The 24,714-nt window shown below is 37.2% G+C and overlaps 2 protein-coding genes across 2 annotated transcripts; both read left to right on the top strand.

The window, feature by feature from the left end:
• Positions 1-1,403: 1,403 nt before the first annotated feature.
• On the top strand, positions 1,404-6,260 carry LOC108672247 (ubiquitin-associated domain-containing protein 2). The gene is made up of 7 exons (XM_018159888.2): positions 1,404-1,559; positions 2,095-2,225; positions 2,720-2,802; positions 3,351-3,500; positions 3,825-3,993; positions 4,451-4,672; positions 5,759-6,260. Exons 1-7 carry the CDS (start codon positions 1,520-1,522, stop codon positions 5,957-5,959), a joined length of 996 nt encoding a protein of 331 aa, XP_018015377.1. The 5' UTR covers positions 1,404-1,519; the 3' UTR covers positions 5,960-6,260.
• Positions 6,261-9,341: 3,081 nt separating this feature from the next.
• Positions 9,342-11,806, top strand: LOC108672246. Its single transcript, XM_018159887.2, has 4 exons — positions 9,342-9,390; positions 9,659-9,823; positions 10,547-10,792; positions 11,262-11,806. The coding sequence occupies exons 1-4, from the start codon at positions 9,369-9,371 to the stop codon at positions 11,468-11,470; spliced, it is 642 nt and encodes a 213-aa protein (XP_018015376.1). The 5' UTR covers positions 9,342-9,368; the 3' UTR covers positions 11,471-11,806.
• The last annotated feature ends 12,908 nt before the right edge of the window (positions 11,807-24,714 follow it).

Below are 24,714 nucleotides of genomic sequence, written 5' to 3' on the forward strand. Positions count from 1 at the left end.
GCCTCATCGATCGCGAAGCACGAGCCTCAGTATCGATTATTGGGACTTGGCCACATCGATCGTAAAATGCGTGCATCCATTTCAATCATGCCACATCATTCGCGAAGCGTGAGCGTCGGCCACATCGATCTTGAAATGCGTGTATCCATGTCGGGCATTGATCGTAATGCGCGGGCGTCTATGTTGAACATTTATTGTGATTTGTGAAGCGCGGGTGTCTATGTCGATCATCTTGCAACTGCCGCATTGATCGTGCAAGTACGCGCTATCATCAGGCATTGGTCAGAGATGCACTTTCGTATTTCTAGCAAACATAGTGTCAACTTTCTTCCCTGGCATACTGGTGGTGTGCATGGTAAACTTCCGGCGCCCACGCAAGTCGCAACACCTTCCAGACCATGGGCAATCAATTTTGGCGTCCTCGCCGTCCGTTTGCTGCAAACATCGGCGTCCACCGTCCGTTTAGATGGTGCCTTGGAGTCTTTTGGGCAGAAAAACGGCGTCCTCGACCTATGTTGTGCCATACTCTACAGACTGGAGGCATAGCTAACTACAGGGACACATGAGTAACACTCCTGCTGAGTCCTGTGCCTATGTCAACTCAAAAGTAATTGACTGACGGGACTGTGACGTCCCCCCAACGATTTACTCTATAACTTGCATGTAGCTCTAAATTCAAGGCATAGCTAAGTAAGCTAACTACAGGGACATATTAGAAACACTCTTGCGCCTACATTATACATATGTCCAATCTAAATTCTAAAGGAATATTAATAAAGGTTTTTTGGGATATGTTATTAGGTATATAAGCTATTACACGCGTTTGCCAAAGTAAGTTTGTGATATTATTATTCAACTTTCAACTACTAGCCTAACAAAAAATATTATGAAAATATTTTTTTTTATCAAAATCAGTGATGTCGCAAATTATGTCACCTCAGTTGGAACCATATAGTCATATACTACCGGGATTTTCTAGTCCCAAATATATAATTTGTACCATTAACAAATATTTAATTATTTTTACGGAGATGCAGTATTCGGTCCAAGTTCATGATGATTCTGTAGAAAAATGCAAATAAAAAGTTGAAGAACACATTGCTGTCACCATCACGAAAGGGTTAAGTAGTATGGTTATTGGGCAATATTGGCTAGTGGCTACTATGGTATTGGTAGATGCCTACTAAGTGAGTACTAATAAACTACTATAGATGGTATTGTGGGAGTGGTACTTTCACTACTTGGTAAATCAAAAGAAATTTTGCTATTCTGGACTCTGAAGAGTAGAGACTAGGTACTAGTGTGTTTGTGTTGAACTGTTAAAGTTGAACTTTCAAGTTTTGGAAATTGGGGCTAATTATAGATTTGTAAACTTGAAATTCTAACCTGTTCTCTGCTTTCTAGATAATAAGTTATACAGGCAACAGGAAAAAGAAGATAGTAAATTTCTATATTGCAACTGTACATGTATTGTAATTTGTATCATAGTCATTATTAAGTTGCAATCTAATTTTTCATCATGGCAACTATCCTATCACGATCTAGTACAACTGGCTTTTGTGAGTATGCAATTTTAAAGTGAAATGTTTGATATACCTATTGTAAATTTCTCGTATATAATTGGCTCATTTGGCTGTTTATTAGCCATGAGCCCATGAATGATTTTAAATAAATTTATTTCATCTAAACTTCTATTGTAACTTGTAAGAGCATAAAATTGGTTAACTCTGATGGTATTTATTAATAATGGAGAGGTTTGTCTCCTGAGGCTGACAAACAAAACAAATAAACTTTGGCAGTGCTGCCAAAGGAAGTTCAATCTGTATTATTGTTTTCATGATAATAATGTTTATGATGATAATAATGTTAATGATAATAATGAAAACTGGTTTCAGGATAAAGCTGGAGCCTGGAGATGTTGCCAACATTTTTACAGCATGTTTAAAAGTGACTGAATTATACCACTTCCTGCAAGATGAAGATCAGGCTCTTGCTATAATAATACCAAAATGTGCACAGTTTGTATTGTAACTAGATTTTAGAGTTTGACATATTGTAAAATTCTCATATATAATTGGCTCGTTTGTATTTCAGACAATGCCCCAGTTACAAAGGGATTGATGGGTTGTCTTTTCCTCACATGCACAAGCCTCAATGTTCCCCTGTTTGCACATCTGCGACGCTACCTCATATGCAACCTTCCAGAAGTCATCAGCAAAGGAGAAGTAAGTTTTTTCTTCTCCTTGGTTCTCTTTGTAAAATTTTATTATTTAAATATTTTCCTATATTTTTTCGTTAATTTAATATATGAAATAAAAATATTTTGGGAAAATGCTATACAATTCATTAAATGTGTAAAGCTAAATTATTCAAAGGTTTATAATCATAAATATTTCATGCCTATTTTCGAACATTTAGTTGGAAATTGTAAGCAACAACATCAATGATAGTTGTAACACTAAATATAGTGACCACCCATACAGCTTTAAAGTTGATTGCCGAAAAAATTAATTTCCAATTATTATCCATCTAAAGTGAAAACAAGCAAAAATATTTTGACTACAAAGAAATCACTCGTTGTTATAACTTGATTATGATCACAATTGTTAGATTTTGTATATATACCTATCTATATATATATTGGAAAAAATTAATCATTTCATAGCTGCCATTACAGATTTTACACCATGTTTCTTATGGAAAATGTTCTTTATTTCAGATATGGAGGATTTTATTAGCAAAGCTTTCATTTGTGGATATGAAAGATTTGGTGGTGGGCTTTTTATTGATGTATTATTTCAGGTGAGTTTATTTTGTTGTGCTTAGTCTTTCTTATGCACTATTTATGGAAATATCTGGTATAATTTTAAAATGTTTAATTTTGTAATTCTATGTAAAGGCCTAGTTAGCTACACAACATAACCTTATATTATCTTCATAACATTATTCTAATATTTTGTTTTTGTTTGATCAGACTAAATGAATGTTTCCTCATATAATTGATTGAAATTGATATATATTCTTGTATATCAGGCATTTTGTTCATTCTTTAAGCATTCAGAAATATATTGATCTTGAATTACACTATTTTTTTAATACTTTTTGGCTATGCCAAGGCAGGTCTGAGTATCAAAAAGATTAACATTGTTACTCACAAGTAACTAAAAACTAAGTACCTATTCCTTTAGGTACGTATTCATTGATGAATTTAAAATCTCACTAACTTTCTCAAAGTCCTTTATTGTGCATGAGTTGAAGCACAGTTTGTCAAGTGGTGTAATGAAAACAATGGCTGTTGAAGGCATACAAAAATTTGATTCATACCAATATATTTGTACTTCATTTTCCAGAATATTTGAGCGACGTTATGGGTCACACAAGTTTGCATCATATCTGATCGCAAATCAATGTGTGACAACTCTATTGGAAACAGTCACTGTGCTATCACTACACTATGCTGGGTTTGATCTGCACAACGGGGGCCATCTTCCTCCAGGACCGTCAGTACTTGATTATGCAGTTTGTTTCTTGCTATTTAGGAGCAGTCAATTGGGCACCCACAGTGTCCGCATGTCTTGGCTTCTTACTGTCGTTTGTATAGACCATATAAGTTCACATACGTATATAAATGGTAGTTCATATATACACAGCTACCATTTAATATAATTTTTCATGAAACAAGTCCTATTTCTGTAGTGGAACAATGTATAAGCTCCATATACTTATTACTTTCCTTATTAAACATTTGTAGTTTTTAATTTTTACCATATTAGCATTGAATGTTAATTCTCAATTTTCATATATGCATTTTTTTGTTAATGCAGGTACGGGTTAATATTCCCACTATTTGTTAGCTACTACTGCGATATACCACACGTGGCACAGACGCGCGTGCTAGGCGTGCCCATCACGGGCAAGACTCTCACGTACCTCTTGGGTCTGCAGCTCGCCTACACGTCGCCCGCCACCGCCATCTCGGCGCTATGTGGCGTTGTCAGTTGCCTCTATTACTCTTTTTATTATTCTTGATTTCTGTCACTTTATTATAGATTTCTTTCTGCCTTGTTGTTTGCAGCAGTGCAGCTACCAAATGATATTGCTGGCTATTTGTATTTCATATAATTTACGCAGGTGTTTTGTTTGATTGGTAAATTATGGGTTATTCAAATGTACGGTATTTGTTCTAAGCAACTATTGTGATATACTTGGATGAATAATGATGAAAATATACCTAACAAAGTTGTTACCAGAGTTGAATATCGCTGCCAATATAACTACGGTTATTCGACTATAGAACAACATGTAACATTCATTCTGGCCATATTTGAAGCAATACCGGTATACCTGGTTAAAAAATTAACAAAATCATGAATATGAATTGCGTTTGAGGCTAATATACCTGAGGTAATGATGCAACTACACGATCATTAAATCGTGCCGTGCATGTTAGGTGTCTGGGCTGATCTACCGGCACAACGTGCTCTACATCCAGCGGCTGACTTTTATCCCTGCCGTGGTGGGGCGGTTCGCGGCGGCGACGCTGGGGCCGCTGCTGGCGAGTGCCCCACCTCAGGAGACCCTCACTGGAGCCACGCTCGAACTGCAGCGGCAGGAGGAAATGGAGCTCTGGGACCAACAGATGCTCATGAGGCAACGAGGCAGACACATGCAGGTCCTTGCTTTGCACATATGTTATTTACGTTAATATGTCATTCATGGATTATTGAACACTAGCACTGTTACTGAAGGCATTCATAATGTTGGTATGCTTGTAAAAGTGAAATGACTGTGATGGTATATAGGGTACCCAACTAAAACGTAGGCATTGGCAAAGAGACACAGATTTTATACTATCCTTAATATCGGAGTTCACAGGGGTGCAAAAATTATTTAGATTACATACTTAAATGCCTGGTTGGCCCTTCAGTGCTCGAAAAAAAACGTGCTTCGATCACCACGAGCTGACGCTTACAAATTTAGTAAGGCATTGGTTAGCCGTCTAGTTTCCTAATTGCGAAATTTTTTGATGATTGTAAAATCAGTTTATTACCAGACAGTAAATTATATAGTAAATCATATATTATAAAGTAAGCAGCTGGAACCCCTCAGGGGGACTTCTGACGGGTGTCTGTGCTCGTCAGAAGTCCTATGGGATTTCGCGTTCCTAGGGGGATTGTTCCTGAGCGCCCCACCGCTGAGCTCGCGGTGTCTGACAGCAGGTCTCAGTTGTGGGGTTAAGTTATTATGTAGGTAGGATTCCTTACATAAAGTTATTATGTAGGTAGGATTCCTTACATTAAGTTATTATGTAGGTAGGATTCCTTACATTTCCCTTCTCTGTCTCTCTCGTGCGGGCGGCCGACGTCCCGCGTAAGCGACCTCTTGTTCGAGTGTCTTCGTTTCTGTTGCTTTTTACCTGTCCCTTCTTGTCACTTCGTCTCTTTGAGATGCTAACGCTGCTTCCTTCGAGCCATATTTTGATTTCACACATTTTTGCATCTACGTACGTTAGAATTAATGATTATCTACTCGTTTAAATGGAAAATAATAAATCACAGGTATTATGATCACCCGAGAGCTTCAATTGCTGAATGTGAACTCAAATTTTACAGTAAAAACGTGCATTTATAATCCTTTAAACTATCCAGGAAATGGGTTTCCGAAATTTTTTATGGTCTACATATATTTTTTGTGGATATATAAAATAAATTTCGTAGTAAACTATGAAGATTGATATAATTGTAATAATTACGAACAGATGGAAGGCGATGAGGGCCGTCGCGCGGGGGCGGAGCTGAACGGGTTCCTAAACCCCCAACCGCCGCCACCTCCCTCCGAAGACCAAATCCAGACGCTGGTGGCGATGGGCTTTGATCGGCAGCGCGTCCTCAGTGCCCTCAGGGACTCTCACAACGACGTGAACACTGCATCCCACATCCTGCTGCAGCAGGCGTCGTGAGTCCTGCAGCAGCAGGCGTCGTGAGTCGTGCAGCAGCAGGCGTCGTGAGTCCTGCAGCAGCAGGCGTCTCGTGTTTATCAATTAATTATCAATATCTCTCTTTTCCTGAAATATTCTGTTTATTTTGTGCGCGTCTCAGCAGCTTTGACAACTTGATTTTGATTGATTTGTGTTCAAATTCAACTATTGTTTTTATTGAGGAAAATGTTTCCAGTTGTTACATATTTACTGTAACTATCTATCTATTGTGTAACTCCAGTTGATAATGTAGTTTGGTTAAAAATTGTATTTATCATTGTATTCAAACTTGCATATCAGAATACACGTTTTAGCAAGAAAACAAACGGGTTTATTTTGAAAGTTTCCCGTCTGTAGTACCTGGGGCATTTATCTCAGAATTTTTTGGATCGTTGTAGTTTCGTCGCCCATTAAAGATAATCTTATGTATTATCGGAGTAAAAATGTCGTCATCATCAGATCTCCTCGATAAGCATCTAGTCTTCGACGTGCGTTCAATTCTGCTGAGATTACGTGATCTAGCAACGATTTGAAGTTCTCGTTGTATACCTCCAGATAAGGACGAGAGGATCTCTTCAATGGCATGTTTAGGCTTGTAGCAACGGTTATCACATTCGTGATGAGTGACAATAAGGAAGCAGTCGCTACTAAAATGTGCAAGATGATGAATCTATAACCCGATCGATCTGTGCTAGTAACACCTCAATGTTGCGTAGTTTCCTTTTGTAAAAATCTTTGAACGCTTGATAAGCACTCGTTCTCACAAAAAAGTTTTGTTGTAATATTGATGAATTATGTTAGCTTTTTTTGTCTTTTTACTTGAATTTGGATTTTGGGTCTAATAAAGACAACCTGTTACGCTCATGCCTGTATGGCAGGTGTTGTATTTATCACTGTGCATCCTGTTGATCATCTTAGTATAACAAGCGTCCCTCTAAGAACATTGTTGGGAAACTGGTAATATCTGATGGTATTGTTTTATGTGACTTTTCTCTAAGTTATCGCATGTTGAAGGTTTGTACGATAGTTTATGAAGCTGTGAAATACTGTGCTAGTTTATCATCATGAATTAAACCCATAAGATATGTCAACTTTGTACCGATTTAAAAAAAAAGAGTTTTTATGTTCGTTAGAACTCCTGCTATTGTATTCAATTATTATTTTAAGATGTCATCAATAGAATTAAGGATTTCATTCACTAATATTCGTTTTCTTTGAATTGTTAATTTTGAAAGTGAAATTTCCGTGTTTGGTGTATGTTTGGCCTCCATTCGAATGTCTTCGTTCATATTTAATTATTTAATTATATATCCGCGATGTATGATGAAAAAAAGTTTAATTTTATCCACAAAAGCAGTTCTATATTTCATATTTCAATAGATAGGAAGCAGAAACTTTTTTTGGGGGGGGGGGGGGCTTTGGAGTTTAGATGCCATCCTGTGGCACATCACGAATCATTTCGTTTCTGCGTGCTGCGCCGTCTTCTGGACCAACTCACCAGGGATAATAAGTAGAGCGCTCTTAGTGTATGATATCTCTTGCTGTCCCTTCGCCGTGTTTCGTGATGACAGTCGATATGTTCAGCGTTTGTAGGTGCGCTAGTGTACAGCGTGTGCCACGTTTCCTATGGATTTTTATCTTATCTCTGTTGAAACTTGCTGCAAGAGGCGGGTAATGTTATAAAAAATGCAAATATTTGTAGCTTGCGTGTATGTTGATGCATCATCACTTGCTGTGCAGTTATTAAAGCTAATGTAAATTAAAGTTGAACTTGAGCAACTTCTGAAGAGTATTTGCTTTCCCTTATTGACAGTAGCCATTCCGTTTTCAATAACTTTAGGGCCATTTATGTTTGTGCGTAATCGTGATGAGTTGGTTAATCTTTTGGGTATTAAGTTTGCGATAGACGCCAAAGGATTGATAGCGTTTGAGTTTAAGTTTGAGATAAGCTCTCCTCCTGAGACTGATTGATAGATTGTAGGCTGGTAAGTTTTCTTGTCGTGTTGCCAGCTGCTTCTACATTCAATATTAAGATCCTTAAGTCATGTTTATTCTTGATTTAAACTGTACAGGTTTATCTACAGTGTGATTTGGTAGCTAGACCTCTATTCCTTGGAAAAACTGGCCATGGTCCTAACCTTTTTGTCTATTCTCTTCCTTATGTTGGCCAACCCTTGAATCTTAGTTCACTGTTAATGTCCTGTTCTACAGTTGTTGTAGAAGATGAAAGACCTTTTTCAACGGAGTAAGAAGTCAATTTTGTATGCTAAGAATGATTGCGCCTACGTTCAACGTTACATCCGGGACCCAGGGGCGGGGTGACCTGCTTAGCAACGGCTCGGAGACGGAGGACGACGAAGGCGGCGCATCAGCGTGAGCGGGGACTAGGAAGTCCCGAACTTATCATAAGGTCATAAGGTTATAATTTTTGTAGGATTCCCTTAAATGACTTGATTGAGCAACTCGAGCCCACGACTGTGTTGTTTTTTCTCCCGCCATTCTGCTGCAGTCAAGGATTAAGGTTGTCACTTCCTTGCATAGTTTCGCCAGTTGTGCTTAAATAACCAGTTGGAAGGTAAATATTTTAAATGCCACCCCCCATAGGTACTTTCTAGCAATTCTGCTTCATCATCTGTATTAATTAATATCAATAACTTTTTAGTCAAAAAGTCATTGAATATGTCCTGTCCTCGGCCAACAGACGAAAGTGCAAAGCTACTAGAGCACGAGTTGTGATGCAAGAGTTTTTTTCTGCAATTGGTTCAGCTTGAGACTATAATTTTTGCTAATTTTTATCTGGCATCACTGTTTCATCGACGTTTCTGAATTGTTCAGGAAGTAATTGTATGATATTCGTGTACATTCCTGTATTATAAAGTTCTGATATTTATTCCCTGTGACACTATGTATATATTGTGCGCAATACCGCGCAAACAATAAAGCTTTCATTTATCTTGTGTTTTTTATTTAATTTTTCCTCGTCTATTGAATTCCTACCTGTTAACTTCAACGTGACGGACAATTTCGTTGAAAGATGAAATTTCCCTTTTGTTCCGCGGATATCGGAGAATGTTGGCAAGACGTCAGGTTGCCTAGAACATTGCTAGGGTAAAATCTATTGCATGAAAACATTTAATTAAGCACCATCAAGTTGCTTGTCTTACACGTGTGCATAAAGAAACCGTGATATTATTCGCAGAATTATTGCATTCGCTTGTTAGAATAGAACAATATCCGGACGTTCGTTGTCGTTCTGTTTATGTAATCAATTCCAGCAAGCTGGCTTGCAAGCGTGATGTTTGGGTCAACATCTGCACTGGATTTCAACACGCCACACTTTGGTGGTAAGCTTACACATCGTCCATATACCTCCAGCCTCCGATCGATCAACATGGCTTCTCTCACTGTTCTGGGTGAGTACTGCTGCAAAACATCATGTAGATTGACTTGTCAAGACACCTGATTTTATCTACGTTGGGCAGGAATATTCTGTTAAAACCCATCTCGAAGGAGAACGCATAGCCCAGTCAGCCAGTGTATTGTACTACTAATTACAAGCAAAATATTTTGTCATTCTAAATTGTTTATTCGGTAAAAATGTGACATATCTGTATGAGTGAGATACAAGGCCTGCACAGTATTGATTTTCTAGTTTTTGAAACGAAAAAATTGGTTCTTTAGGTAAGGTTCTGCTGGCTACGTTACTCGCAGCAGCGGCTGCAGCCGTTCAGCTGCCGCCGCTGCCACAGGCACTCCAGCAAACCCCGCCACCTGCTGCTGAACAGTTCCTGGACCTATGGCATCGTTCCATGGTGGAGCAGCAGCGAATTAACTTCACCATGGATAGTGAGTTCCAATCTTAAACCTTTCAACATGATATTATATGTACACACGACACCATTAAACAACGACGTGTTGCTCACTGGCAACACACACGTTGATAGTGGTATCAACGATTTGATACTTGTAGTTGTAACGTAGTGCTGGTTAATGGCATATTGGCATTAATATGATACTATTGAGGAGTGATGTGTTCTATCTTAGTATACAGAAAGTCGAAGTGCAACGCCTGAACATTTTTACTTTCAACTACTTTTATTCTATGGTTGGATAGTTTGACAAACAAGACGTTTGACACCTATTCTTAAATTCACCTTCTCCACACTGCTATTAGTATAGTATAGTAGTTATAGTATCTTCGGCATTGAAGAATAGGCCTGGAGGCCTGTCGCCGATTCTAGTATTTTTCTTGACTAGACTGGCCTTTTGATCAAATCTTTTCAACGGACGGTAGGTTTAAAATCGTTTTTAGATTTCAGTTATTCCGTAGGATACGAGGCATTTCAAGACTAGACATATGCTCCTGCATGGCATAGTCTAGTCTGTTCTTGAACGCGTTCATACTCGGAGCGTCAACAATATCTTCAGGGAGGCTGTTCCACATGTCGGTGACTATTGCAGTCTTGTCATTACTTATATACGGCATAGGGAATTAGCTTAACTTCGTCACACACTTTCGGACAATGTCACAATTGTCCACTTTTTGATTATTTGCCCTTTTGATAACAGATCAAGAGGCGCCGAAGACCATAATATCTCCCAGCAACCACGTGGTCACCAACTTCGCGCCCCAGGATGTACCGAGTCCGCTGTACTCCCTGCAGGGTAGGTTTGTCGAGCTCAAGACGAAACTTGTTCGGGACTACTTGGTTGCCGACCTTGTCGAGCCCGAAGACAAGAACCTCCTCAATCCAGACGGCTTTGCTGTGCGGAATCTCAACAATAAGACAATAGTCTTCGAGAAAAACGCCACAGGTAACTAATACCTTTACAAAACGTAGGTATGTTTACTTCATTGTATTTTGATAAAAGAAATATATGCAGGTAGTTGGCATGCATATTAAAAATTAGGAAATATATATTTTAGAAAATTTAAGTCGTGTGAATTTTTAGCACTGCCATGGATAATTGAAAAGAAAACGATCTGAATTGTATTTCCGCTAAGCATTGAACTTCCATTCAACCAACAGTCTAAAATTCGCAGCAAACTTCATTTTAATTTTTTAATGAAATTTAACGTACCAAGTAATAAAATAAATTTGCACTTTCGCACTCCATACTGTCTTGCACCGATTGATTCATTCTCCCATTGCGAATAAAAAAAAAATTAGCACCGGCAGTGTTGAGTAGACTTAAGTTCCAATGAGATATTTACTTTGGTCTCTGTAGTATACAAGAATTTCACATATCGAAATCATGTAACAAATTTTCTACTCTCATCCAGGTACCGTGACGATCAACGACTTTCCTGTAGTGAATATGATCTCTGTGGAAGACGCCCAGATTTACGTCATCGACGGAGCGTTGTTCGACCACATGGAGCAGGTGGCTGAGGGATCGAGGGCGCTCTTCGATGAACACAGCGCGTTCGACGCGCCCATGCCTCAAGACGAAAGGCGATTTGGTCCTAAAAACTCAACCGAAAACATCTGAATTTACAGAAATGGTCATTATATTGTTTAATTTGCTACTAATCGCGATGAAGTTCGTTTGAATAAATTTGGATACAATAGCTGAACACGAAAATATAGTTGAAATTGAACGGCATGTTTCGGAGCAACGTAAAAATAAAGATGTACCGATTTGATGAAGCCAAACAATCAAAACGCTAGTAAAGAGAACTAACCATGGAACAGACTAGACGAAGATATGCAGGAGCATATGTTCAGTCTTAAAATGCCTAGCACCATTCGGACCACTTCTGCAATAAATCCAGCAACTATCTCAATCAATCGTCAGTTATGGAAAGATCGGGTTCCAAAGGCCGGATTCCTTGTGAATCAAGTCAAGAAAAGTACAAGCATCGGCAACATGCCATGGGCCTATTTCTTCAGTGCCGGCAGTTCTATTCTATTCTATGAGAAAATTTTCGAAGTAAAAACTCGCTGTAGTGGCGTGATTCACTGCCTGTGCTACGCGTTCTACTAGTTGGAGGGTGCGGCTTTCCAGGTGAACCGGGAGCTCTTGTTGGGTTATGGGCGAACTTCCATAAATTATTCTTACCGCGGAAGAATATTTACTGCCTAGCTCGAAGTAATTCGGCAAAGATTTTCAACTGTTGCCGATAATCTGTTATCTGAGACTCACTTTACATTCATTTGAGCCGTTAATTATAAACAATATACAATATAAATATAAGCAATATAAATGCAGCTATCACGCCTTATGATTTATGAACAGCTAATATATCATATTTGAGGTGTACGGTGGTACTTGGTTATACACGCGGCTTAAATGCTACCTGATCACAGAGTGTAATAACCAGGCATGGAGTGCAGCGGAATGAACTCTCGTAATATCTCAGGGTAGTAGACTGCAGAAGTGAGCGAACATTTTTAAACAGCACCACCGTTAAACCAAAAATATTTAAGCATGGTCAATTTGTCACAACTTTCATTTCCGTTTTACTTTTGTTTGCCACTTGCGATTTAATTAATAAAGATAAAGTGGTCATTTGGAAACAAGTATTAGCGACTCCAGGTGATGATATACGAAAAAATGCAAGGGTTCACTGGAAAGTACGTAGCAAACATTCCATAAATTAGTCGCTGTTCGAAAAAAATCTCCGTGTGAAATGTTTTGAAGGTAAAAGAGTGTTACAATTTTTTTCTCTTTATTGTCGGAGGAGTTCTTTAACACTCAATTTAACTTTCATTCATACGGTTATATTCTACACGCTTTTCTTAAATTATATGGCCTTAACTACTCTAAAGTACTACATATGGCTAGCCTTAATTCGAGTTATAGTGCGCGTTAAATTCAAGGAAATAAATCTGCATTGATGAATCGCAAGCTATTCGTTTCTCTCCCATCAAGCGATAGCTCATGAGAAATGCAATATTTAGCACGGTGGTACGAAAGTCATTGCTGGAACTCACGGTGCTGGTCGACCACGACATAGTAAAGCTAATACCAACAAAAATATTATCAGTTTTGATGTATGAGCGTTATAATTTCGATGTTTTTGGTAAGGTAACAGCAGATTTTTCCACAAAAAGGTTATTTTCATGCAAAACTATCCTTCCTACTCAATCATAACCTTGCTACACGGAAATGCAATGTATTTTTTTACATTTTGCTGAATGGACGACGTTCTTCTCTCAATGTTGATATGGCCTAGATATCTAGTTTTAGCCTTCAGGATGCTATGTTCTAATTATTCTTGTTCGTAACGCAAGTTGCATCAATCGTTTGAATTGAAAATCATTTAAATCGATTATTTTCTTTCCGTTAGATCGAAGGAATTATTAATTGTTACATCACAAACCTTAGATTTTATCCACGATGACCTATTCACCTCAATGGGTTCAACTCCTGCTCTCTCGGCTGAATCAAGACCCTCTTGTTACAACTCAAGCACTTCGTCCAACACCCAACCTTTTTAAGCCTATTACTGACTTTATTCATGTACTTTAAAACGTAACTCCTCAAGGTCGGCCGCAAAAATTTTAGTTTAAACTCGACAACTGTGGTTTAAAGCGCTGTCATATTTCACAATTGACTCGCGTAGTTGAAGCTAACTTGATCATCGTGGTACAAATTTGATTCTCGTGGTACAAACTTGATTCTCGTGGTACAAACTTGATTCTTGTGGGATAAACTTGATTCTCGTGGGGAAAACATGTTTCTCGTGGTACAAACTTAATTATGGTGGTACAAACTTGATTCTCGAGGTATAAACTTGATCCTTGGGGAACAACTTGAATTTTAGGGTACAAACTTGATTATGGTGTACGTGACATTTTAGATTCAACCGTAACGCTGGAAGTTCGGACATCACATCTGTGCTTGGTTCTTGCTTGATTCTTGCCTTTCAAACGTGACTCCGCGTTCAAACGTAAACATATTTATTCACCCGCGACATTTTAAGTTCAACCGTGACGCTGGTAATTCGAAAATGACCTTTATCCTGTACCTGGGACAAGGGCAAACCCTGACTGAGGACTTGCAGGTGAAAACACTTGAAGGCTGTCCAAACACATTTCGGATTGGTTCTTGAACACGGTCAGGTATCGCCCGGCAACGTTGACTGGGAGGGACAGAAACGGGTGATCAGATTTATTTACAATTATACGTTGTCTGACTCGATTGATTAATTTTGTCATTTCACTGCATTTTATGATCAATTGGGCTAGTCACAATTTCATTAATTTCATCTCGCACATTGTGCTAGTCAATGCACAATTTCTCTATGAAATACACTCGATCCACTGGTATAGTAGACCAGAAAACATGCCAACAGACCAGTAGCTATATTACATCAAAGTCAGTTTTGGATAGATGTGGTCAAATACAAGTTTGTCGAACTGCTGTAAACAAGCCAAAGACACTTAAATTCGGCGACTGGCTAGACTTGGAATGATGTTCAACATCATAGAACTACAAATACTTCTGCATTTAAGGCAACGTCAGAGAAATGACTCACAGGTTGAAACGGTATATTTTTTTCCGCCCTTGAATGGATTAATGGTGCTCAGTATGTTTGCAGCTACCAGACGATCCGACGTATTTCCATAGCTGCCAAGCTGCCGATTGACGAATAATATTGATTTAGCGCACGATATAAAAAGCGCACGATATTTAGCGCACGATATAATATTGATTTAGCGTACGATATAACTACTGCACATTATCAGTATATTTTTAGTTGTTATATGTACTTTATTTCTTGGTATACCTAAGAGATGCTTAGACAACATCTATATATCTTCTATGTTCGTAAAATTGGCTGCGTAGGAGATACCATATAGTGGTAATTAGTGATGAACAGAAACGATATCAAGCAGCGGAAATTTAACGCTAGGTATTAGTTTTTCGTGAAATCGTCACCAGAGTTCTACATATGCACATGATATGTTTAGCTTTTATTGAGATCCGTTCTACGCGTCTTCATTCGCTCCCGAGTAAATTATCGAGAAATTTCATAATAAGCTAAGTTGCACAAATTTGACACTTGAAAACAATTAATTTCACAAACCCCGAAACCAGCGAGATCACTTATATAGAAAATAAGCTATACTATCTTATTTTTAGATTTATTCGCAAAACAGAATTATATGTATGACTAATTACCCTTATGTGAGTAAGCGTATTTACACTAACATTTAGTTCACATATTGCAGTGGATGGTACGTCTTACATAGTCAGGTGTATGTGGGTAAATTACACTGGGCTAGGATATAATTACTAAAACAATTCTAGACAAGATCTGGAAATTTATGATAACGTACGGACGTGGAAGAAAATATATGTTTCTTACGTATATCTTGGCTCCCTGGATAGTCTTGGCTTGGGGCGGATTACTCTGTTGTGACGTCACGAAGCTGATGCTGCCGACGGGGTGCGATGCGCCCAAGTCAATGGTTATGTAGGTGTCGGTGTCGCCCGTGCAGAACAAGTTATCGACGCAGGCAAGGGGGCTAGTCTGAGAAATCACGAAACTTTATTGAAAACTGAAATGGTTGAAGTTCTACGGAATTAATCGTCCACAGATAACATAAATGATTTGAATGCATTAATATTGATAATTAATTAAAATTGAGTCCAAACTGTGAGGTCAAGAAGATTAAGCTAATGAAAGTGAATCAAAATCAGAGACTGAGATCAGGATCTTAAACTTTACCGTTCCTATTTGTGTTCTTTAAAAATTCATAAAACCTACAAATTTTGGATTACGTGAAACAGTTGAATGAAAAAAATAATAAATGCATCGATTAGTGGAGGCACAACTGCGTTCAGTAACAAAATGGCATGTAAAATGTTTTTAGAACTTCCAAAAGTTGGGTAATTTTTCAGATTTAGGTTCGAACAAGTTTTTCTCTACTGCACTGGACCATTGCTCGAGCATTATACTATCTCACGACTAAAAATTGTTTGCTACCCGGTAAAGATTGATTGGCCACACAGTTTTTTTTCGGGCGCCCCTGTTCTATCCGTCAATCTGAAAATATTTTTTATAATTGCAACAATAAATATTCTTCTTCTTGCATGCAGTATATTATCTTGCATTATATTATATCCTCATGAGAATGCCTGTAATTTTGCGTTATACGATTCGACGTTCGTCGGTACGACATCAAGAAACTGTTATACTAGAATGACCCATGCAAAAGATATCGCAGCGGAAACCTACTTGCACACACACCTCTGTCAGCTGTTCTCGTTTATGCCGAACAGAACGAAGTACCGGTGCCAGATAGATATTTTAGCTTTCACGTTCAGAGCTTTGAACTCGAAAATTTTATAATCGTTGTTTACTTTTAGACAGAAGTTTAGCCTGAAGAAGGAATTTAGTTCGTACCGATAGAAATTGTTCGAAGATAGGTTACGTTACGTGCTCTTTACGCGTTAAATTTCTGAGGTGAATTTAAAAATGATCGGAAATGAATTAAAATATTTTTGGGGATTTTTTTATATGTTTAGTTGAGCCGACTAATTGTGTTCTTATTCCTTGATTATGGAACTAATTATGAAGCTGGTATTCAAAAGTTTCAATTGAAAATGTAAATAATTTTCGAGCCTTTTATTTTTTGTATAATTCTAATTTGATTAAGGCTTAAACAATTAAAATACTGTAAAAAATTATTGACACATTCAATACTGGAGACTATTTCATAATGATATTATGACTTACTAGTCCCTTTACCGAAGCTGCATCAGTTAGTTGAGATCCAACCGCAACTCTCCTATTGAACGCTATGTTGGGAGAGGCCAACGACGGGTACTGAGTGCTCAGTATGTGAGCAGAAACTGGTTGCTGAGCGAAGGAGTAGTCGTAACCACTCTTGAACGTTCCCGGCTTGATGAACGTACATGTGCCATCGTCTTTGTGAATTCAACACAATAATTAGGGCTCATATTATAATTGAATAGAAATTTGAGGAACTGAAGAGATTAACAAGGCTCAGAAGGTACCATTGCAGAACTTAGTAAAAGTCTATAAAGTTGTTATATGAAAAAAAGGTTAAGATGTCATTAAGATGACAAAAAAGCTCAATTAACGTTGTTTAAATAACTGGGAATTCTTCATTATTTCATAATTCCCGTTTTAATCATGCAAACAAAATACTTTCATATAATTATAATTGTTGCATTAATAAATTTACCTGGCACCGCATCAACGTACGAGTATTACACCGTAATAATGCTAATTTTCCCGTAGATTTCAATTTTAATGGCACCGTATCAGTGTATAACAAAGTTTAATGATTTTAATTATCTTGTAGATCTTAATTTCGAAGCACCACACAAATATATTTCACCGTAATAATACTTATCAGCCTGCATATATTAATTTTTCAGGTGCCGCACCAACGTCTTTCACCATAATAATAATTATCCTTGTTATGTTAATGGTGTTATTAGATGACATTTTATTATTTTATTAGATGTTATTTTAGAGTGACCACACCGCTGCTGGTGGCGACGAGGCATTCACTGCCCATGGCAAGGCAGAGCGCAGCGCACGCGATGGTCGGGCGAGCGAACAGCGGCGGCAGCGACAGAGCCACGGCACCGCAAGCCATCGCGTCGTCCTGCTCCACCATCACCTGACAACGGCAGTGAAGAAGTGTGATATAAGTGAACAATTGTGATATGATAAGAGAACAAATGTGATATGATAAGTGAACAATTGTGATATGATAAGTGAACAATTGTGATATAATAAGTGAACAATTGTGATATGATAAGTGAACAATTGTGATATGATAAGTGAACAATTGTGATATGATAAGTGAACAATTGTGATATGATAAGTGAACAATTGTGATATAATAAGTGAACAATTGTGATATGAGAAGTGAACCATTGTGATATGAGAAGTGAACAATTGTGATATGATAAGTGAACAAGTGTGATATGATAAGAGAACAAGTGTGATATGATAAGTGAACAATTGTGATATGATAAGATATATTAGGTGAAAATTGTGATATGATAAGAGAACAAGTGTGATATAATAAGTGAACAATTGTGATAAAATAAGTGAACAATTGTGATGTAATGAGTGAACAATTGTGATATAATAAGTGAACAATTGTGATATAATAAGTGAACAATTGTGATATAATAAGTGAACAATTGTGATATGATTGAACAATAATTATTGTGATATAATAAGTAAACAATCGCGATATAATAAATGATTAATTGTGATATAATAAATGAACATTTGTGGTTTAATAAGTGAACAATTGTGAAATAATAAACTGTAGTTGTGCTTCTACTTTCCTACAACTGACAAATTGTTTTATTCAATGATTATTTTATCAACCTTCTTTACATATTCATTGATAGCTTAAAAATGAATTCGTACGTTGAAACTGTTTAAGAATAATTGTTATGTTCTTCAGCGTATTTTAAGCAAAATTTCACTGATGTTTTTACCAATTAAAAATTCTCAGGTTCCAAAGAGATGCTGGTATGACGAGATTGTAATAACTTGTTTTCGTATATAATATTAGGCTCATTAAGATGCAAGTTGATTCCCAAATATGCGTATGATTTTTCGTACGTCAACACTTGAAATCGTGCAATTTTGATTCAATCAGGCAGGATACGAGTTTATATTAGAATATCCATGCGCTTTTTAGTACGTCAACAATCAGCATCTTAAAATTCTGGTTCACCTTCCTGTATTTTCCAGTTATGACAGCTGCATTATTTAACCGGAGGAACAATGCAAGGTAAGCGAGAGCATGGACTATATTCATGGCTTTCTTTTGTTTGAAATGTAGTTGCCCTCGAAGATTGTGTTTCAACGAATTTCTAGTAAATGAAGGAAGGTAGATGCGTTATATATTAATTATACCGATTAATAAAATTGACCGAAATAACGACGGAACTTTGCAGTACAAAGTGACACTGCTACGGTGTGAATAATACCAACTAAGGATGCCTAATTGAAATATGTTTTTCAAACACTCCCATAGTCTTAATAGTTGTCGGAAATTTTAGGCTCCATACGCTAATTCACTTATTCCTAATAAGTGAAATCCAGGAGCTGCTATAATCCAGAGTCTCCAATAATAATGCAGCTACAATAGTTTCGAGTCTCAGATTATTCAGGGTCTGCAATAATCCAGTCTCAACTTTTCCTGGAGCTGCAACCTTCAGTCTCCACTCATCAAGGAGCAGCGAAAACCCCTCCTAGTCTCCACTTATCTAGGCGCTTTGATGATCAATAGTTTGCATATATCCAGGAGCAGCATCACTCCCGAGTCTCTAGTTATTAAGGAGCAACGAAAAGACAGAGGCGTCACTTATCTTTGAGCTGCCGCTAACTACCTTTACTTTACCGAGTTTAAAGTCTTTGTGACGACAGCTCGTTTCGCGAACAAATTTTATACATGCACACCAAGAACAAAAAACCCTGGGAGTTTTTGCCTGGTAGTCTGTAACTTTAATAGTAAATAGTTCGTTATGCATCTTGACCGAACTTCACGAATATTCCTCTCTATCCCATTATATCAGGAGCTCGTATTGAATGAATAGATTAACGATTCTTATGTCTACAGTGCAGTACCCCACTACTATCATTTCTGAGGCATTTGTCAATTTTATCAAACGAGGTTCAGCATACCTGAATGATAATGCACGTAAAAACTTGAGACTTAATGGACTATATTTTTTCCTTGGTAAACTTATGACTTCCGATGATTTATAATTCTGACAGTAATAACAGTCACACAAATTCATCGGCTAGTTTCATTGAGCGGCTAAATGCAGAATGTAATGCTGTTCAGATTCGATTCGTGAGGAGTGAAGCGAAAACAAAGCGAGTTGTTCTGTAATCGGCAGTACATCGTTCCTGGAGGTTAATTTTGTTGAGAAAATATGTCTGGGACATTACCTCCCTAATTTGAATTTAACTGCTGAACTTAGCATGATTGACATTTCCGGTGTAATTGAACACAATTTCTATCCGCGCCACCCTTTTTTGCACCTACGTCTTAAATTGTTACCTGAAAATTTTGTCCAAAATGTATCTCGTCCTAAATTGTAAAAGGAAAAGCAGACGTCTGGCATGAATGTGAGAATCTCGCTAGGAATATTATTTTGGAATATAATCATAATTACTATATATTCTATGGAAAATTTGACAATTAATTTTTCAATCCCGGACAAATTTTATGATACAGCATGAGTGATACTTTCAATTTTAAATTTTGACTCTTGCCATTCATTAATTTTCAACAAATTTAACTCTCACTTCAAACCGCTAATTTGCCAACTTTTACACTAAATCATTGATTAAATTTTCTTGTCGACGTGATTAACGAACGCAAAATTCCTTTTCATTTCTACCGATGCAAAATTTCGGTATAATTTCACAGCAAGTCGTCAAGCTTTTTTTTCTCGATCAAATACATCAGGGGAAGTCACGTCTTATGAGCCATCATTTGAACGTAGGTCGTTGCGTATGCTCGTTTAGTGAACATACAAGATGATTGATTTACCTCTAACAGGAATCCCTCCTTAAACTATGATGGAGTGAAATTGGCAATTGTATGAAACGCCACCGTCACACAATTCAATACAAAGCATGTGAACGATTCTTATAAAAAATATAACTCAGTACTCACTGCAGTAAGTGACAGAGAGAGCATTTTCTCGTCGACGAAAACGCGAAGTAACGGACGGACAGACAGACGGACATGGCGAGCACAATAGTGCATTTTTTCCATAAATGAGTAAATGCGCTAAAAAGCCGTGGGACCCATAAACCGACAAAATTCTAAAACAAATGGTAGTGAATAAAGAAGCTGTTATGTTTAGACTAATTTACATTATATCAATACTTCATAAATTCCTAATTTATACATAAGCAACTTCAGTAATTTTTTCCGTTAATGATATTATATCTGTAAATTAATTTACTGTCCCATTATACATTACAATTGAATTTTGTGACAAATTTGGCTTCGTAATTGGGAAGAAATTAATTCAAGTACTATTTCAGATAGGGCTGAAGTGACGCTCGAGAAATTTGAACAGCATTTCACCATTTTTAAGTGAAGAAACTTTTAGGTTTAATGGAATTTTCAATTCGAAATTATTAAGTTTTGATACCAATACTATTTCGAAAACGGAAGAACTGAAACTCATGAAATTTAGAGAGAATTTTTGCCAGTTTAAAGTGAATAAATTTTCGTTTAAAGGGAATTTTCAGCTTGAATTTAATGAGTTATTAATTCTAATTCTATTTCGAAAACAACTGAACTTGTAATTTGAGCTTCTTTTTGATCTTTTTAAAGTGAATAAATTTTCAGGTTAACGGGAATTTTCCAATTTAAATTAAGAAGTTAAAAATGCTACTTCTTTATCGAAAACGGATGAAGTGACACTCGTGAATTTTGAACAACTTTTCTGCCGTTTTGAAGAGAATAAATTTCTAGGTTTGGGGAAAGCTACAATTTGAATTAAAAATTTATGAATAATAGTTTCAATTTCGGAAACGGCTGCACTGACACTCCTTAATTTGAACTGCTTTTTTGCAATTTTGAAGAGAATGAATTTCTTGGAGCAGGGATACTGTCAAATTGAATTATGCAAGTTAATAATACTACTTATATTTCAAAAACAGTTGAACTGATATTCGTGAAATTTGGACAGAATACTTGCACATTTTAAAGTAAATAAATTTCCACTCTTTGGGAACTTTTTTATTTGAATTCAAAAAGTTACGAATACTAGTTTTTTATATTAGAAACGACCGAACAAACGACACTCGTGAAATTTGGAAAGCATTTTTGCCATTTCAAAGTGAATACATTTTTAGGTTTATGGGAATTCCCAAATTAAATTTAAAAGATTATTAATACTATTTCTATAGTAAAAACGGCTGAAATGACACTCGCGAATTTTAACTGCTTATTGTCATTTTGAAGCGAATAAATTTCTAGATATGGGGATATTTGCAGTGACTAATATAAGTTGATAATGCTAATTCGATTTTAGAAACGGCTCAACTTACACTTATGAAATTAGGACAACATTTTTGCCCTTTTAAAGCGAATAAATTACTATGTTTGGGAAAATTTTAGATTTGAATTAAAAAATTTATGAATACTATTTTTATTCCCAAATTGGCTGAACTGACACTCGCGAAATTTGGACAGTATTTATGCCAGCCTAAAGTGAATAAATTTTCAGGTTAATGGTAATTTTTAAGCTGAATTTGAAAAGTTATACATACTAATTCTATTTCGGAAACGGCCAAACAGACATTCGTGAAATTTGAACGCTATTCTAATGTTCCTAAATGAATAAATTTGCGAGTTTGGGGGAATTTTAGATTCGAATTTATTAAGTTATGTGTACGATTCTTTTTTTCTGAGACGGTTAAACTGAAACTCGTGAAATTAGAACTGCTTCTATGTCGTTTTATACTGAATAAATTCTTCGCTTTGGGGGTATTTTCGAATTGAATCTAAAAAGGTACGTATACTAATTCTATTTCAGAAACAGCTCAACCGTCACTCGTGAAATCAGAACAGCATTATTGCAATTTTCAAGATAATCAATTTCCAGGTTTAGACTAAATTTAAAGTTTAATTTTATAAGTTTATAATCCTAATTACATTTTAGAAATGGGTGAACTGACACTCGCGCAATTTAACTTTTTTTCTCCGTTTTGGAGTGAAAAAAGTCTAGGTTTGGAGGAAATTTTAGCTTTAATTCAACAAGCTATCAATACTATTTTCAGTACAAAACGGCTGAATTTACACTCGTGAAATTTGAAACGCATTTGTGCAGATGTAAAGTGAATGAATTTTAATATTTGGGGAATTTCCAAGTTGAATTTTATCGGTAAATAATTCTAATTCTATTTCAGAAACGGCTGAATAGACACTCATGAAATTTGGACAGAATTTTCCATTTTTAAGTGAATAAATTTTTGTGAGAAAGTGCCGCGTCGGAAGTATTCAGAAAATATAAAGAATAAAAATGAAGAGACGCATAATTTCTAAAAAAATTTAATTTTACTGATACGTATAGATTGGCGTATCACATGAGCTGCTCTATTGCATATCGAATATTCATTGAAGACAAATTTTTTACGAGTACATGTCCTCGCATCAGCGATGTTTTTGTACCAAGATCACTTGATTTTGGGATTAAATTCATCCCCTCAACGGGAAATATGGTAAGGTTCGTACGAATAAAATTACTGGGATGATTAAAAAACTATTATAAATTAAAATAATTTAATGTTGTTATTTATTCTGACATTAGGGAAAAAAATTCGCAAGGAAGCCTCAGTCAAAACTATGAAATGTCAGGACGACTACATTTATAACTCGCAACAAATTTTGAAATAAGATTTAATAATTACTATGTTAAATATATTAAATTTATTCAAAAATGATGCAACAAAAAAATATTACCTTTCTTATTACCTGAACATGCGAACTAATATTTAACGCAGAATATTTAGTAATATTTAGCGAAGAAATATCAACACCCAACTAAGGGGACCTTGGAAAAATAAGCTCGCCAAGCTCTGCCGCATTAGCGATCAAATCGCTAGCAATATTATGGGGGTACGCCAGGCTGAGGAATGTAAACAGGATGAGGCCAGGATGAGGAATGTAAACAGGATGAGGCCAGGATGTGGAGTGTACGGCAGGCTGGGGAATGTAAACAGGATGAGGCCAGGATGTGGAGTGTACGCCATGCTGGGGAATGTAAACAGGATGAGGCCATGCTGGGGGCCGTAAACAGGATGAGGCCAGGATGTGGAGTGTACGCCATGCTGGGGAATGTAAACAGGATGAGGCCATGCTGGGGACTGTAAACAGGATGAGGCCAGGATGTGGAGTGTACGGCAGGCTGGGGAATGTAAACAGGATGAGGCCAGGATGTGGAGTGTACGCCAGGCTGGGGAATGTAAACAGGAAGAGGCCAGCATGTGGAGTGTACGGCAGGCTGGGGAATGTAAACAGGATGAGGCCAGGATGTGGAGTGTACGTCAGGCTGGGGAATGTAAACAGGATGAGGCCAGGATGTGGAGTGAACGTCAGGCTGGGGAATGTAAACAAGATGAGGCCTGGATGTGGAGTGTATGCCAGGCTGGGAAATGTAAACAGGATGTGGCCAGCATGTGGAGTGTATGCCAGGCTGGGGAATGTAAACAGAATATGTCAGGTAGAGGCCAGGCTATTGCCTCAGCAGTGAGGGGGAGTACAATGAAGGCTGAAATTAGAGCATTGAATGTCACAGTTGGTGTTAAATAAAGAGAATAAGATAGAGAATGAAGAAGTGGAGTGAGTGGGGTATAAAAAGCAATGAAAGTGGTGTGTTAGAGTGTAACTATAAATACTATAACGAGGTTGAGATATAAAGCATGATCTAATGCAACAACTGGAGCATTAGGATATGTGGTAGGACGTAGTTGTGGAGTGTAGGATAGTAATAAAGTGGTGATTCAGAGTGGTGCTGTACATGCTATAGTGAGATTGAGGATCACGATTTAACTGAACGATCAATGAATGTAGAACACGGCAGCTGGAGAAGGTAGAGCTAAAAGTAGACGGCGGTTGAGAGGACACGGAGCGCTCGACTGGAAGGATCAGGGTCAGTCTGCCGCGGGCGGTGGTGAGAGAAGGTGTGGCAGCTCGTGTCTGCACTTCTTTGCCCTGCAACATAAGCTATAAGTAAGCTATTCCTAGAAA

The sequence above is a fragment of the Hyalella azteca genome, unplaced genomic scaffold (assembly GCF_000764305.2).
Source record: "Hyalella azteca isolate HAZT.00-mixed unplaced genomic scaffold, Hazt_2.0.2 contig1749, whole genome shotgun sequence".
NCBI lineage: Eukaryota > Metazoa > Arthropoda > Malacostraca > Amphipoda > Hyalellidae > Hyalella > Hyalella azteca.